General features: G+C 37.9%; 1 protein-coding gene across 4 annotated transcripts in view; it reads right to left on the bottom strand.

Annotated features, from left to right (window-relative positions):
* Nucleotides 1–1,317: 1,317 nt before the first annotated feature.
* Nucleotides 1,318–18,061, bottom strand: part of PTPN2 (protein tyrosine phosphatase non-receptor type 2) — a 29,935-nt gene continuing 13,191 nt past the window's right edge. For 2 of the 4 annotated variants that reach the window (XM_085052506.1, XM_085052502.1), the window contains exons 6-9: nt 12,479–12,688; nt 10,982–11,140; nt 7,896–8,086; nt 2,342–6,328 (exon numbers count right to left, since the gene is read on the bottom strand). In XM_085052506.1, coding sequence (XP_084908632.1) covers nt 6,121–6,328; nt 7,896–8,086; nt 10,982–11,140; nt 12,479–12,688 — 768 coding nt within the window. In that variant the 3' untranslated portion in view covers nt 2,342–6,120. Of the gene's footprint in view, nt 1,678–2,341; nt 6,329–7,895; nt 8,087–10,981; nt 11,141–12,478; nt 12,689–18,061 lie in introns of those variants that run through there. The other 2 variants (XM_085052503.1, XM_085052505.1) reach the window with 2 other exon arrangements.

Genomic DNA, 18,061 nt, shown 5'->3' with positions numbered 1-18,061 from the left:
GAGGGAAAAAACAATGAAAACCTAAACCATAGCTAAAGGCATGAACAGCTGAAAGCCTTGTCCAAAGATGTCCCAGGTGGTATAAACATGTTCTTTTCCTGGTAATCAACAATAGCAGGGTTTATTGAAATAGTTTTGGCAGAGCTTGATCTCTTGTTATAAACATTCCTGGTTTCACAGCTGCACTAACATGAAAATGAAAACTGAATCAAGTCATGATGTTGTCTTCTCCCCCAACATAGGCTCAGAACAATGCTAATCATCTAAAGAAAAAAATTTGGACAAACCAGACTGGCAATGTAGACTATTTCCAGGTGATGTCAAGTGTGTCTGTAGCTCAAGTAATAGCATTGAGTACTTGCCTGATTCAGCTTCCCCTTCAAGTTCAACACAACTCTGAATATGATTGCTTTCATGAACAGGCCTCAACACTAAGTTCTGCTAAGATTTCAGGCTGATGCCTTTTTTAGCAAAAATTGCCTGAGTTGGCCTAATTTCCCCCCTCTTCCATGCTTTACCTTTCAGTAACTATATGATTTGTACAAAAACCTGTAACAAAAATATGCAAAGTGCAAATTCTATGTAAAAGCCCATCACAAGCCAGTTTAGACACAGTAAATATACGGGGGTTTTGTGAGTTAAGGTTTATCTGCAACCATCAGAGAACAAGTGCAGCATTAGTATCAGCTCTGTTACAGAAGGCACAGGGCTGAAAACCCTGCTGACCATCCTGTTGGAAGAACTCTCTTTAAGCAGCACTCTGGCTTACCCATTTCCAATCCATCCTATGTCAACACTGACAGAAGCTAGGAGACATGAAGGAAAATACTGTACATACAACACACAGTGATGGCACAATCCAAAACCTGTTTAATTACAGACACCATGTACTTCTGTGCGCTTTGTTTTTGTTCCTCAGCTCCTGGTAACTTCACAGGACCGTGGGTCAAGAGAGGTCAGGTTTCCCATCTTTCTTCCCTTTAAAGCATCACCAACAGAACACTTTGCCATCACAAACTTACTCTGAACATTTTGTGCATATTTTATAGCAAACATAAAAAGGATTACCAAACCAACTGGTCAGATTAATAAAATAATATTCTTAGTGGTGTATTACAAAAGAAATGTGCAAGAATTCCTCCTAAATCAAACTACAATACTTAGCATTAATGAAAATAGTTGCATAAAGCACATTCTATTAATTTTGCCGTTTTCCAGTTAAGACAGTATCAGGAAACTTTAAGGCAAAACCCTTTTTCCACAACACACACTCTTAACAGCTTCTCCCTAACATAATGCGCACACAACAGCACATCGTCAATTTAAAAAAATATTTAATGCTGCCAAAAAGTATAAAAATACAGTAAGAATGGCAGTACAAAACAAAATATTTCCTAATTTATTTCTTTTACATCTTTCTACATTAATACAGGCATTATAAAAACACAAGATGGCAAATTATTTCGTTTTGCAAAGTAGCACACGCTGCTGGTGGTCTTCATCCCCTCGGTGCAGTTTACGCTGTAAACAGATAACTGAGGTCTTCTTGGTACTTAACAGACCTCACTTTTTGTTCCCGAAGAGGGGTCATGTCTCGCTTTGCATGTCAATAATTTGCAGTTTATAGCTGCAGAATATTCACAAGTCTCGAAGGCTTAGGTGTCAGTCAGTCTCGGCCTGCGACATACAACCAAAAGAAAGTCACCGATTCAGTACAGAGTATGGGGAAAAAAACCCAACAAAAAAAAGAACTAAGAACTGACAGCACGTTTGCAGCTCACTGTCAACACCAAACAGCTTCTCATGCGTTCCCTACAGCAACTACTGCTTCTGAGCAAGCACTCTTGGAAAGCCTCTCCTTTTCCAGAAGATTTTTCCATGTTACAGTATAAGGCACATCCTTGCTGGAGAGTTTCAAGTACAGGGCTCAGTCCAGCAAACCACTTCCTGACATATTAAACCACAAGCAGAAGTCTCCTTGGACCTCAATGGGACTATGGCAGGCTGCATCTCAAAACATCACCTCTCACAGCTCTGTAGGCCCATCCTGCTACAGCGGCACAAAACTGTTTCTAGGCAAAGATTTCCTGTAGTGAGAAGGACATCCCAGCCCTGGACATTTTCTTCTTAGGCAAGGTAAGGCTCTACTCCGAGAGTCTACAGAAAGAGGCCTTGGTGTTCACAGCATGACACCCCCAAGCTACTACAGGTAAAATGCGTCTGAGTTCTGCAAGCACTACACTGATCCATAAAGCAGCTTCCCTCCACCAGTTATGACACATTGAAAGAGGGCTTCCAAGTATTTATCCTTCCAATTTAAATGAAGACTCGGACAGAGATGCAATTTTGAACACGTTTATTTTTTGTACATAAAAATGAAAGACTGACTTAAAACTTCGGGGGCAAACAAAAAGGCCCAGGAAGACTACTGTGTGTCACGTCACCTTTGCAAATACCGTCCTCTGGCTTAAGCCACTTGGCCTTCCAGAAGACTTCCTCTTTTGTCATTGTCAATTTAGTTTCTCGTGCAGTCCTCAAGTGTCTCAGGTTTTACTATAATGCCAAACAGCAAACTAAATAATTTGGTTTACATTCATTAAACATAAAGCTAACCAGGCTTTTTCATCGCCTGCATGATCCAGTCACACATACATGCACACACATTTACGCCTCTTCCCTTTTCAGGGGGACATAAACTGATGTCAGTAAACCATATTACTCAAGGTTCAACAGAATAAGCTACGTTTCACTGGCAACATCCCACTTCCATAATATATATCCAGAGGTTTTTTCCCCAACTGCTATTTCACACTGAATTAAATTATTTTACTTAATACATTTCAAGGAAAATACAGATGTACCGTCACTAAGTGGACTGTCCCTGCACCAAGAACATAAACAAGAAACCTAAAGGATTGATTCCAACTTTGCCAACCGCTTGCAGTGGAGGTCCAAATGTTTGTTGGTATTTTTTAATGAAAACGTGCATGATTTGTAAATGAGTGTTCATCTGACAGTCAAATATTGCTTAATCAGAGATGCCCACTATGCATCAAATATTTCAACTGATGCATTTCCAAAGCAGAGAGGAAAAACCAACAAAGTAACACTCTGAATCCAGCCCAACAAGGTTTCAGAAGTAGCATGGGACCAGCCAGCAGCTTGCCAGAAATCGGGGAGGGAAAGAGGAGAGGCAGATGTCAGAAGGCATGTCTTTCAACTTCACCCTTTAAGCATATCCTGTGATAGAGGTGACTAGGATTGACATCTCTTCATTTTGGCCCATATTTGTTCCTATTTAACATCCAAGTTGTGCAAAACTGCTGCAAATTTAAATCCTACAGAATAATAAAGTATCACAAGGGCTTAGTGTGCAGCAAGGAAAACAATCCTCCTCCAGATTTTGGATTTTAAGGATTAGCGATGGACCAGAAAGAAGATTTTTATCCAAATTATTTCCTGGAATGTACAAAGAGAGCAATCATTTGATTTTCCTTACTATTCTCATACTGTCATGAACAATTCACCGTTCAAAATAGTTTTGTCCAAGACCTGTGCTGGTTCATCCTCCTTAAATTATTAACAGTTGATTCCCAAGGTACTTGCAATCACAGAACCAAACCAAACTTTTACAGAACAACTGCTGAATGTGCAAGTCCTGCTTTATTGCATCAAGAAGGTAACAGAGTGTGAGGTGATCCAAATTGGCTGCTGCCTGCCCTGCCCCACCCTGAAATGAGGAATGCTTACTCAGGATCAAGAAAACTGAAAAGCTAGAATTTAGAAGATGGAATCAGGAAAAAAATCAAGTGACAACTTGACAAGCTGCAGTTAGAGCTCAGTGCCTGTAGGACACTGGTTGCCCAGGAAATCCTTTTCATGCCAAAAAAAGGGCAATAAATGACAGTGTGGTATCAGTCAAAGTTTTGCCTGCACTTTTTCCTTAGCTGCTTTTAAGTATCTAGAATAAAATCTGGAATATTTCTGTTACAAAAGCATTTAAATTACATTCCATGTATTTTTCCATAACCAAAATATCTTTATAAGGCACATACATTTACACCTACTATCAGTTATAGCTGATACCGAAAAACCTGTTTTCTTGATTTAATGGAAAAAAAAAATCTTGTGACAGTTTTCTTGCTGGCTAGAAGTTACTGTGATTGTAAAAATTGTGAAACATCTTACACTATGTGAGCTGCCTGCCTGTGTTAGGTCACAGCAGTCAGCAAGTCATTTTGCTATTCAAGCTGCATGGTTGGTCAGCAATGCCATGGAACAAACTGTCTTGTTCTACTGACGTACAACTTCCCAAATCCAATACTCTATGAAACTACACTTGTTTTCCTCTTCTGGACCCTCCAGCATTTGTTTACTATACAAACAGCATAGTCCAGAATAGTATCAGCTATTGCAAAATGAGAATTTTAAAGAGTAAACTGTACTTAGCTTTGTGTAGTAAATGTCAGAGTAATTGGGCCCTGTGCCCTGTTTACTACCATGAAGCTTTAATATACTGGAAAACTTTGAATTCAATTCCTTTGAATAAGGAACAAAGTAATCATCCAGCTCTTTTAGTATTTTTCAGCAGTAAATCCAAGAAGTGCTTTACAAAATGGGGGAGGGGGTGGGAGAAAACCCCCAAGACCCCTTACCCAACAGAAAACAACTAAGCTTAGAAAACAGAAGGAGACAACATCACTCCTCTGAAGTCACTCAACAAGGCAATGCTTGAATAAATAAAATTTGTGTTTCAAAGTACAATCCAATCCTACACATCATTAGATTCCAACTTGAACAACAAGCTACATTGAGCTAGATACCATCTCTGTATTCAAAGGTAATTTAAAGGGCAGAAAGTGGTTTGTGTAGAATTACTGTTTAGAAAGTGTTATTGCCCAAGTAATGGAAAGGGAGTGCTCAGTGATTTTAAAGAGGCTGTAACACAGATATTCCCAAAATATTAGTCATCAAGTGTTTTACTAGCATATCTCTAAAACAGTGCTGGGGAGCCTGAAAAGCAGTTCTAGACTTTGTGAAGCTACTAAAGTGGCTCATACGGCTGAAAACATTGGGTATGGCAGAAACTACTGACATTTCTTTTCTATTAGAGCCACCCTTGGAAGTCCAACCATAGTTTCCTTTGATGTGCTTTCTACACCTATTACTGATGAATTAATTTTATTCTTTCTTGCAATTAAAATCTATAGACACACAAAACATTATGCTTCACATTTAATGGAATGTCAGAACTTGAACAATGTTGGCCTTTAAACAGTAGCTGAAGTCTGAATACATTAATGAACAGTATGATTTTCAGTGGGGGCTAAGTTCTCAAAAGCCTTTAAAAAAAAATCAAATTTCTATGTCTTACTTAAATAATGAAAACTACAAAAAATAAATAAGGAATGCAAATTAACAGAATAGAAATTGGCAAGTGCCTCATCAGACCCCTAGCTGCTCATTTCAAACTGGAGAGTCAAATATGGGGAATGGATGCACTGTTCTTTTCATGCACAAATTATAATTACATTTAGTTTCAAAATGAAATTATTTTGGTCAGAAATTTGTACAAACTGAGCTTTTAAAAGTACAGTGAACTACAAAAAGATTAAATATGCAATTATAAAATATATTTATCCTAGGTTGTAAGAATATAAAATGTTTATGTTCATGTCACTAGTACATTACACATTACACATATTTAAGGATAACTTCTTTGCATTAATAACGTAAATGATACAACACTGTTTATTGCTTATGTCAGGCATGTAAATTTAAATCCAGACAGCCTTCAGAAGCTAAACCTCCATGGTTCAGCATTTGCTTAAGATCTGGTAGAACACCATTTTAAAAAGTGTATAAACAGTTGCAGCAAGTTTGTACCTGCTCATACAAACAAAAACCATCAACTCTGGGGGGGGGCAGCGGTTCATTTTTCTAAGTACCTGCAGTGGAAAATCCTGAGATGTCGACACGAGATCAAGTTTACATCACTTCTCTATTGTATGTAACAGTCTGTACCCATTCCAGGAATAAGGAGTTTATGCTTAAAGTCACACCCCTACTCATTACCTTCCAGCAAAATCAGCCGTTGGAGCAGTCACACTTACTGTTTACTTACAAGGAATGTTCTTGAAAATACATTTTCCAGCAAGAATAAGCACCAACTAAAATCAGTGTACCAAACCCAATCTGAGTGAGAATAGGTTTCCAGTATAACCACCTTTTTCTTTTTCTTTCAGTCTCATTTAGCTTCTGCTTCATCTGCTGCAGCTTCTGTGCTGTGTTTGCTCTTCTATCCTCCCGCAGTCGTTTTCGGACAGAACTTAAAGAGAAAAAGAAAAAAAAAAAAAAAGGTAAATCTTAGAATGAAGAACAGGAAAAAAGGCCATTACAATATTAAAACAAACCTTTTCCCAACACACTCCCAATTGTTAACCCACCAGTAGCATATGGTAGCAGTATATAAAATCAAACCAAGCAATCTTTTCTTATGTTTTAACCACCTTGATGTGGAGAGTTTCAGATAGTGAAGCCCCATGAATAAGTAAATGACAGATGTAAAAATGTAAGTGGTGCTTCACCTACAAGGTCAACAAGAGAACAGAATTAGTTAAATTATCTGAGCTGAGTCTTTCACCCCTGTCTGTGCCCCATTTGGTGGCTGAGATGTTTTGCATGGAGGCTGCTTTTATACACAAAGCCAGGCATGATGTGCAAGTGACACAGTACTTACACGGGTGCCTCCACTGCAGAGTTCACCCCAGCCTCAATGACAAAACTGACCACACACTCTACTCACAGCTGCATGCAGGTTTAATAGTACTCATCTCAGCATGTAAACCAGATCTTGATAAAGGACACAGAATAAACCCCAGTTCTGTGTGTTACACTGTCACAACCACCTTGTAATTCTTGTCTCCAAAAGTACCCTCACAATCTCTAAGACAGCACAACTTTGACACTTTGATTGACAAACCCAGCTTTGATTGACTTCTAACACACAACCACCACTGACACCAACACCCTCATTCCTGCTTGTGAGGGGCTCCTCCAAACATCTACAGAATTGCTGTCATTCTCTCTCAAAACACTCATGAAGACATAGAAAGAAACTCATCAGGGCATTTGGTGAGCCAGCTGTTACTTCAGAATTCCAGCCTATCTACATTGAACTGCTGGGTCTCATCTTGGGCTGCAGCCCTTTGGGACAGACACTGCTTCCCCCTGTGCACCACACAGCTCAGCTCAGCACAGCCCTGGCCCAGTTTCTGGACCTCTGGCTGTGGATCAACATTTGGTGACCCACATGTGGGAAGGCCCAAGTGACACAGTGCCTCCCAGCTGAGGAATCAGCACTCCTGACAGAAAGGCAAATTCACCTGCCACAGCCAAACCACAGGAACGTATTCACAGCAGGCAGATTTAATATCAACAGAGGGTAACACACGGCTCGAGTGATACACTTTCAACCACTACACAGAAAGTGGTATGTGATAAAACCTTTGTGTTTCTAAAGAACCATGTAGATTTTGAAACAGAAGTTAGCACTGTATTTAAAAGTCAGTATCCAATCATGCTGAACAATTTTAGGACCTCATTCACGCTGCACAATGGAGTTCACTGACAGTCTGTAAGAAAATGTTTTCAAAGTGTGAGGTCTAGCTACTTCAGTTAGAGACACTTTTCTTCTCTTGACCTCTGAACAGTACAACCGTATCACAAGGAATCATTGAGGCTATGTTTTCAAAATCATTAAATAAGACAGTCAAATACCACCTGTTCTCCCTTGCTACTGCAGAAGAATCTTGACGTTTTCTTACAATATGAAAAGCAACAATGATTCAGCCTTTTGAGAGAGTATATCTGCCTTTTAAAAGTATCTTGCTTACCTTTCAATGTTCCCATCTGTGATATCTTGAACTTTAGTGGACACATCACTGTTTATTTTCTCCATTTGCTCTTTGCTCTCCAGGCCTATGCTGTTCCCATTGTACTTCTCTGTGGTTATTTTGGTTGGGTGGGGAGGAGACTGCTCGGAACTTGGCTCTTGGTCCTCATTAGAGAGCTCCTTCCACCGTTCCTGAAAACAAGGAGAACACATTTCAAACAGTCCCCTAACACTAAAGGACCCCCTTGCCAGAACAATTCACAGAAGTAGATAAAAGGAACTACCAGATCAAGAAAAAAAAACTGCTAGATGAAGAAAAATTAGGTCACGATGTGTCTTCTCCAACAACCATCAATGATACTTTTTTCTATTTCTCCGAGATGGTGCTCCTGTGAAGGCATGAGGCCACTACCTTTAGGGTTCGTACTGACCACAGCAGCTCCACAATTAGGAAGCATCCTGTCTGATAAAATTCTGCACTGTCCAGCACTCTTCATCTCCCTTTATTTGCTACAGGCTTATGCTGTGCTTTTACCTTTTATGGCTTCAAAATACAACAAGACTTTGTATGCAAGAACTGCCTAAAAAGAGAGAACTTGGAAAATTTAACTAGAGTTATCTGTGCCAGAGTCATGGCCTACTATTTCAGCAGTGGCCCCTTAGCCCAGATACCTACTGCATTATAAAACATTTATTAACCTTGTTTCGAGAAGTAATCTGAAATGAAATGGAAGAACAACAGAAATTGGAAGTAAACCTGGTTTGCTAGATCTCTGTCCTAATGGGTAACTGTCCTAATGATGAATCATCTGAAGGACTTGCTGCAACACAACTTCATGCAGAAACAGACTCTGGGAAGTGCACAGGAAAGAAAAGAGTCAGCCTTAAAAAAACCGTCACTTCTTTTTTTCTCACACAAATCAGCCAGTGCCAATAAAGACATAGAATACCTTGTAGGAAAAAAATCAGTTGCTTCTGAAAGTCTATGATTAGGTAGATGAACTGAAAATACACTCTTCCCAAAACAAATGCTAGATCCTTGTCTGTGGAATGATTTCAAGATTGCTGGTCTAAACTAAATAACGAACTCAGAGTGGTGTAAAAAAAACCAGCTACTTATAAATAGACTGCTGGCAGAATGAGTTTTAACAATGAACTGACTCTTCCAGTGCAAAGGTGTTTGCAGAATACATCTGAAATTCACAAAAGCACTAGTCTTCACCCAGAAAATACCTGATTCTCAGAGGTCTTTCTTTTGTCTTAAACACACAAACAAACAAGAAGCAGCCACTAACAAACAGAAATCCACTTAGCACTTCCCTCTTACTTCACATAAAAAGACCTTTTGGAAGACGTTTGTGTACCTAACAGACTTGCTGGCTAAAACAAATATTGGTTGCACGTGGAGCAATAAACCACACAGGAAGAACTGAAATCAAACACAACTTTCCTATTCTTGTCAAACAAAAGGAATTTCTCACCAAGAATTCTATTCTCAACATGCAATAACAATTGCTGAAACGGCTGGTAATTCTAAGTCTAAATATCTAGGACAAGGGGATGTGAATGGCAGGACTGAGAAAACAATGTACAACCTGAAGTAGACAGACAGACTGCAAGAATGTTACACTTCAAGCCACTAGCCAGAAGCAAGTGAAAGTCATGTCTGCAGATTTTACTGACTTCTAAAATCCATGGAGATAGAGAGGAACATTTGGCTAATGTCGAATTGAAGAGGCATTCAATAACTACAGGCCCTCTCCATCACTAGCAGAGAGAAGTGAATACCTCACACTCTGAGGAGCACAACCATTCCGTATGGAATAAAAATTACCTAGCTGACCTTAAAGGAGAAATACCCTTTTTAAGTACTGCCAATTGATTTTCTGCACATAATGCTGAGGCCTAAAGAGAGCAGCACCAAGACAAATGCCTGCACTGCAGGAAACACTGGTTTAAGAAAGATCATCTGAACAAACATAACAAGAAAAAGAGAACAAAGGAGATGTATGCATTCCTACGCATTCTCTTAGTACGAAAAAGTAACATACTTGAACCTGACAAGAAGCATTCTGAGTTGACATTGCTCCCTTGTATTTAGAAGTAAGAAATCATGATCTGAATGGGTAAATGTGGGAACCAGAGCTGCTCAGTTTGGAGAATGGCTTTAAAAAAAGCAATGCAGAAAAATGTTACTGGAGACAATATCTCATACCACCAGAAACAGCTTCCAGAAAATGAAGAGATTAAACTGCTGATAGTATTAGGATGAATCATGAAGTCTTCTAAGCATATGGCACAGGTGTCAGACCAGCAGCACGCTATCTAGGTGTTGTTTAGCAGTTGTGCAAAATTATTTATTTACACAGTAAGTAATTTGTTAAAGAGAAAAATCGGACCACTACCAGTACCACAAAGAGGGGAAATGTGTTTTAGCTTATTTGCTCTATTCATGATTTTAAGAAATCAACAAAATAAAAAACCCCAGCATATGAAAGCAGAATGAAATGTGTTTCAAAGCCTCTTCTCCCAGTCCTCCTTCCCACCTAGCCCCAGCCACTTAACATAGCTGTAAACTGTTAACGCCTGCAAGCCACATTGATAAAACAGTGAGATTTAGTAATCTCTTTGCACCCAAAATCATTACATTTGGCTAGATTCTACTAATTGGAACACAAATTTTAAAGGTGATGAAGAAACAAGGCAACTTTACTAATAAACATTATCTGTAGCATCAGGAAACTTATCTGCTAGGGAAATACGTGGCAAAGATCAAGCAATTATAGCAAAGATCCCTGTTATCTTCAAAGTGATATTGGGCATTAGTATTGAAGGTATCAATTGAACCTTGTTTTTTTTAAACATTTGGACAGACAAATCATTTTTATATTTTATCTAAGAGGGGACATATACATAGGGTTAAAAGTTTAGTTCGATAGAAGGCACTGAACATATACCCTCTGATACCTCCTAGGCATCTCCTGAAAAGGGCTAATTATTTAAATGCCACAAAACTACATGTTTTAAAATAATCTGGAGCTTATTATCTTTTACTACTGTTGCAAATACACTGAGCTAAACATTTACCTGTATAGTTGAATCCCCCATTATAAATTTTGCTCCTTCTATTACAGCCATATATGAAAACCTTAGTTGATCAGGTGTCTGAATAAGTCCCATTCGATATTTTCTCATATCCAGTAATACCTTCTTAATATCTACAGAAAAGGGGTCTTTTTTCTCCATCTGTAAAGCAAGTTACATTGGAAGTGTCAATGGTATATAAAAATAATTACAAATAAAAATTAATCAAAAAATTCAATCTAAAAATTAATTTCTCCATATTATTCTTTTACTAGTTATATAGAAGATCAACATCTCAAATGATTTCTAATCTGTTTTTAAAGGAAAAATGCAAACCATCAAATGAAAACTTACTATGAACAAATCAAGGGTTGTGTATTAAACAAATAAAGTAGTACCCTAATGCCCTAGATATGCTCAATTTTATTCAGCCTTGTATTTGGACTTTGAAATAGGACTATAAGAATCAGAGCTGTAAAGTAGTATTTCCTACAGCTTCTGAATAGAACAGCAATTCAGACTGATTGACTGTGGCAAAAGTTCCCTTATTTAAAGCAGAATCCCTAATCTAAGCAATGCACACATTTGTCCTCACAATACATTCACGGGGTGTTTTTGAAATATATTTGCATCAAAATATAGCCCTATGTTTTTCAAAATGTAGAAAAACAAAGAAAAACTGAAGGAAAATACCCAACAAAAAGTTGAGAGGATCTAACCAAAACAGAAAATGTGTCTCTTGTAATTTAAATGAAATCCTATTTCACTTAAGCCTATGCTGTACTTTTCACTATTACCAAGCACGAAGAGAAAACTCTGTCTGGACTTTTAAGTCCAACAAAAATTTTAATTGATTTTAAATATTATTTAACATTCAAGGTTCACTCATGTCATGAACAATTACAGATGATGCAGTTCACTAAGTAAGCAAAAAATCTATACATCCATGTGGCACTGGAACTGGCTAGCAAGCCCCACCACCCAGAGGGCTGCACAGTAAAGGAAATTCTGCACCACCCTCCATTACACACTGCAGGAGAACCAGGGCATGCCTCAGTTTTCATCCCTAGTTCAGATAACAATTTTTCTGCATCCTTAAGGGCTTTGTCCGACCTGCAAGGGATCCCATGTTTGGACAGAAAGACTTATAAATTCAATTATCTCAATACATATTGACAAGCTTTCTTCATATTAAAAAAACCCTCAACCTTTTGTAAGCACATCTTATGTAAAAGAAAAAGAATGTTTACAATTTACTTTCCAGGAAGCTTTGAAAATATGTAATGTACTTCAAGATGGATTTGTAAATGCATTTCAAGAGCTGTGTTTTTGCCATCAAAATACGTGAAGAAAAAAAAAGCATGACGTCTTGATTTAAGTTTCCACCGGCATGTCATTAACTTCAATGCTTTTAAAGCCTTCTAACCAAAAAGCCCATATTGGGAAGGTTGGCAGGGTGTCAGGAGAAGGAAAGGAGTGACAGAGAAAATGAGCACTTACCAGAACAAGACAAGTATCTACTAATGAAAACGTGCCGGAACGTCCTATTCCTGCACTGCAGTGAACTACTGCGGGTCCATGCTCGGGACTCAGTGAACCAGATTCTCTGACTTTGAACAGGAAGTTCAGGAATGAAGCTGGGGATTCAGGAACTCCAAAGTCTGGCCATGTAGTATAATGAAAATGAGAGATCATCCTGGACTCACCACTCTAGAAGTGAAAACAAATAAACAATAGAACTAGAAAGCATTCCTCTTTGGCTCAGTTAGCACACATTTCCCCAATCTTAAGTCAATAGCTATTTTCTATTTTAAACCTCTCATTTAGACAAACAACCCGATAACTTCCTTCAAATTGGATGACAACCAACAGTGCAAGCTGAAGCAGTTTTATCTGAGTTGGTAGTTTTCTCCTTTGCTATTATTACCACACACATTTTCTTCTTCTTCTCCAACTTCCAATAATATGTTTGGTTTGCTTTACTACTTACTTCCAAATATCCTTATTTTTCTACCAATAATGCAGTTCAGTGGCAGATGGCTGCAGTTCAGTTATTAGACAGATAAAATTAACATGACTGAAAAACCCATGTCAGCATTGTATCTACTCTGCACTCTTACTCAGAGCAAGTTTTAATGCCAAGAGGTATTACATCTCCTTTACACTAACCGTATTACTGAGAGCAACAGGAAGCGTTCCTTCCTGGAAAAGACCTACGAGGCCTATGGGTTTGTCTAGCAAGACTTCTGCTGGACATATTCTGTGTGTTTTAAGTAAAAAAGGAGGATTACAAAATTGTACTGCTGCTTTAGAACCACCGTAACAGAGTTACTCTCCTAACGTGACCAACTAACCAGAAGTACTGAAATGACAGCAAGCGAGTATGTATATAAAATTTGGATCATATTTTTATAGAACTCACTTCAGACTTGCTGTTAAATGCTACTCCTTGCCATGGTGATTCAGAGACAAAATGATCACTGATTTTAGCTCAGGAATTTTAGAAATGTTCAGTTATTTTTACCCTCCCTCCATTACATCCAATTTTCCACATAGACTGAAATCTACATAAACCTTGGCAAAGTTTGAACACAAAAGGATTTAAAATATCAATGTATTCCAGAAAAGCTATTTTTCTTTTTCAGCAACAGCAGAATATAGCCATGAAATTAAAATAAATTCTACTGTTCTTCTTCTGCTCAGTCTGTTTCAACCTCTTATGAGAGACAACTTACAAAATTCCTTTGTGAAACTAAAATAATCCAGTTCATGGTTTCCACAGTAACAAAAATACTCTCCCAATTTGTCTTTCGCCTTCAATGCCCAATACTGCAAGACTGCCAATATTTTCACAGAAAACAGTGGATATTAACATGACTCTGGTCACTCTCAGATGCACAGTTATCTTCCAGAAATATTTTGTCTTTTGGGTAGGAGGTCAATAAGAACAACAAAGGGTGATCTATGATACTGGGATAATGAGTTCGCCTTAAGATTTCATAGGGCAAAAAAAAAAAAGAGTATCAGGGCCTAAATTGTATAAATTCTCTTTGCCCAAAGAAAAACATTAAGGAGTTTGTGTTTTCTCTCCTATTGCTCTTCTGTACCTAGATCTTCAAGCAGCAAGTTAAGTCACAAAAGAACTGAAATGACCTGTTTGTTTAAAACTCATGAAGGAGATTTTTCATAAGAAATCTGGAAATAACACTTAAGCAATTTCCTCTAAGAAAAAGAATTCATCACTTTAGAAACAAAATTAAGAGGAAAAATGGAGAGGTGAGCTAAATGCACATGCTAAGTAGGTTCAAGATTGTCTTGTGAATCGAGACAATCTTTGGTAATGGACACTCCCTCCTTCAAGATTCTTAAAGAGCATTCCAGATGAAAGCATCCCTTACACCTCAAGAAGGCAAAAATGCAGTTTTTTATCATTTGATTTTTGTCAACTCAAAAAAGGTGGCCCGTGGAGTCTGTTTGTGTGAGCTTTCATTGGGGGGGAGTTGTGCATTTTTTTCCCTCAATCCCATCCTGCAACAAGCACTGGCATTCTCTTCCTGAAGAAGAAAAATGTCCAAGTGCCACAGTACTTATACACTAATCTGATATAGTTATTTCAAAAAGAGATGAAACAGTGCTGTTGTACATGTCACTCTGCTCTAACCCACAGAATTACATTTTTCTTTTCTTGTATGAAAGCTTTATCCATCCCGTGATTTTCCATCCTTCAGCTCATTATAAAAATACCTAGTCTCTTCATCTCTCCACAAGAGTCCCATTTCGATGCACTGGAACCAGCTGGTCATCTTTGAATTCACAGTCTCTAATCCTACAGCCAAATCCCATTTGAACATTTCAAACCTCCCACATTGCTCTCTTAAACAGAATAGCTCTTTCAAGTGGTGCTTGGCAGTCAAGCTGTACAGCTGAAACACTGCCTTTGTGTGGATCTGTACCACCCTTTCTTAAACGACTCTCAGTCACTGAGCCATGCAGCGTTTACATGAAGTGATGTGGGACTGTTACGAGAAGAGGTTTGGCTTTTTGATTCACAACTGTTGATGGACAAAAACTCAAATTTAAATAACAACTGATTGAATCTGGAGTGTTACCAGGAAACTAGCTAACCTTTTAAAATAAGAACCCCTGGATTTCAAGACTTAGACAGTAATATAAAATTTTATATGTTATACACAAGCAATATATTTCTGCATGGTAACTGAAAACCAGCTTGTTCTATGGTAACCACAACACAATCTTCTGAAATTTATTCCCCAAGACTAGCTAAAAAAAAAAATCTTTGAATAATCATGGGACAGCATTTAAACAACTATTTTTCAAATAATTACTCAAACCATTCTCGTGAAAGTTTTAGGAAATACTGGGATAAGCTTCCCGTAAATAACCAAGAAATGTAAAACTGAGGAACTCAAAGTTACCACCACACTGCACAGCTCAGCAGTGACTGTTGGAAACACCAATGGCATAGTCAAAGGAAGATGAAAGCACAAGCTCCAAGTTACAAGCAGAGATCCACATGAGGACTTCAGTAGAAAATATCCCATTAGATTAATTTCCAGCAAAAAAGCCTTGCCATAACCTTTTTACAGCAGCTATCCTATCACTCAAACCAAAAAGGTACAAAAATCTTAGAGTAACTTCAGGTTGTTCAGTTACTTGAGAATATGAACATGAATAAAACACTACCAAAATGTTCAAAGGTTAAGTTGGTGCCTTCGGTATCAAGTAAGAGGTGAAGACAAAAGAAATGCTGGTTTTTCAAGTTACACACACTCCTTATACAAGCCTTCATTTCAGAATTTAAGTGCTACCGAAATGGTCAAATATATGAAGACATAACACACCTACAATCCCACAGTGGTCCTATATTTAATGAACAAGTCTTAAGTTCATTAAAAACTAATCTGATCATATAAAAATGAGAAGGCATGCTGTAAGGGCCATGTTCTACACACTGAAATTCAAAATCATAAATCAACTTCTACCAGAGCCTCCTCTATTTGTTCATTCACCCTTGCCAAAATGTTTTTCAAAATTTAAATAAAAATGGCCACGAGGATAAGGGGACCAAACAGTCATTACCAACATTCTGGTTCATCCACAGGATCAGCTAGTGAGGGTCACTAAGCAGTCTCGCATTACCTTAATCCGACAGTCACAGCCACACAGAAGCTTGGTACTAAGTTGAGAATCCATTTTACTAATGGGTTTTTCCAAATGTTTGCTATTTGTGGAGGACTCAAGACTCCACCAGGGATTTATTAATGGTCCTTACTCTGAAGCATCACACCACTAGTGTCACATCAAATTTAGTTTGTTTCTCCTAGTCCTTTCTCCCCCAACAAGCATTTTCTTTGCAAACCTCTCCTTCAAATGCTGTGTTCTTACTTCCAGAACTCAGTCTGAGATAGATTCCTTTTGCAGTTTCAAATTCCACTGCTCCATTTCCTTATCCAAGCAACCCCTGGTTTCCCTGAAGATCTGATGGCCATTTGCCCTCCCATAGCTTGCCTGAATTCCCCAGTAAGTATGTATAAATTTTGCTTTTAAGTATTCATTATGTTTCACACTGCATCTTTCTCAGGATATCTGGGTTGCCACACCAGAAACTACTGAAAACAAAGTTTTCTTTCTCTAAAGACCAATACATAAAGTTGTGACATGAAGAAAAAAAACCCAAAAAAGGCAAAAGCAACAATAAAGACCAATATAAAAAAATACATACTCAACACAAGGTGGAGTCTTTCACAAATTAGAGGCCAAGATCTAATAAAAGGCTCTCCTACACCTGACTATCACTTCTCTAATAAGCTGAGAGACTTGGCTTCAAATCACAGACATGCAATAGCTTCACACATAAATGATTACAAAATTTTAACGTGAGCAGAGTATCTTCCTTCTACCATTATTTTCCAACAGAGACACTGGTTGGTGGAAGCCTTCACAGTATGTCTTTACTAAAGGCAAGTTCTGAACCTGAGCTATTACGGTAGAAAGCAGCACTCAACTTTCAGAAGACTAACAAAATCAGGGAGGATACACAATGAACCATGGTGGAAAAGCAGCTTCAAATGTCTATATTCTAAAATGCAGACTGGGTCAGGCAAAAAATAAGGAAATTCTAAAATAATCACCCGCAAAACAAAGAGCATTAGGAATCTTTTCAAAACTTTTGGAAAGATACCAATAAACACCATTTTCTCTCCAAAGCTTTACTGGACTATGCTAGCTCCAAGAGCAAAAACAGATACAGATACGAAAAAATCAAACCAAGAAATGCCTTGATCTAATCCTAAAAAATAACATCCCCTAACCCTACCTGTATTTCTAACCTTTAACAAAAGCAACAACAAAACCAAACAATATTCAGAGGTTGTTTCATTGGTAACAACATAAACAAACACTTTACTCTTCATACACACATTTTTTTTTAGTATCTTGAGATTAGCTGCAGTAAGAAATTTACTTGAGCTCAGAACGGTTGTATTACAAAGACAACCTTGGTTCTCTCTGTTTTCAAGGAAATACTAAAATTTAAGTATTCTTGGCATTCAGAGTATATTTTGTTCATGAGTCATCCTATATTCCAGGCATTGAGTGGCTAAATGTCTTACACTCTGCCTCCAAAGGCCCCTTCAGAATAACTTGCATAAACACAGTTAAGCTCACATTTCAAGTTACTGTGAATACTCAGTTCCCACAAGTTTTATGGTATAATTATCAAATTCTTACCAAAGGCTGCATTTTACATTGACAGTGTTAGTCTAGAAATTATGCCAGTTTTTTTGCTTGAGCAACCAAGTATGTTCTGCCTCTTCTAGCTGTTTTATACCAAAATTATTCTTTGGAGTTAATATTCGAGGAGCCTTACAGGAGTGCTGGAGTATTAAAATAAAATTAATTACAGAAAGATTGGGGACTATTTGTGAAACTGATTTACATTGCATACAAGAAACTGTACAATGCTGACAGGTCTGCATTGCTGATCCAAAACAAACCCAGAAATTGAAGTGCTCAACAGCTCCAACTCAAAAGTCTACTGTACTATACATTGTGCTGCTCCTT

Source organism: Lichenostomus cassidix, chromosome 2, assembly GCF_008360975.1.
Source record: "Lichenostomus cassidix isolate B80296 chromosome 2, HeHo_3.0, whole genome shotgun sequence".
Lineage (NCBI taxonomy): Eukaryota > Metazoa > Chordata > Aves > Passeriformes > Meliphagidae > Lichenostomus > Lichenostomus cassidix.
Note: the sequence above shows the minus strand (reverse complement) of the source record. Positions and strands in the feature narration are given on the sequence as shown.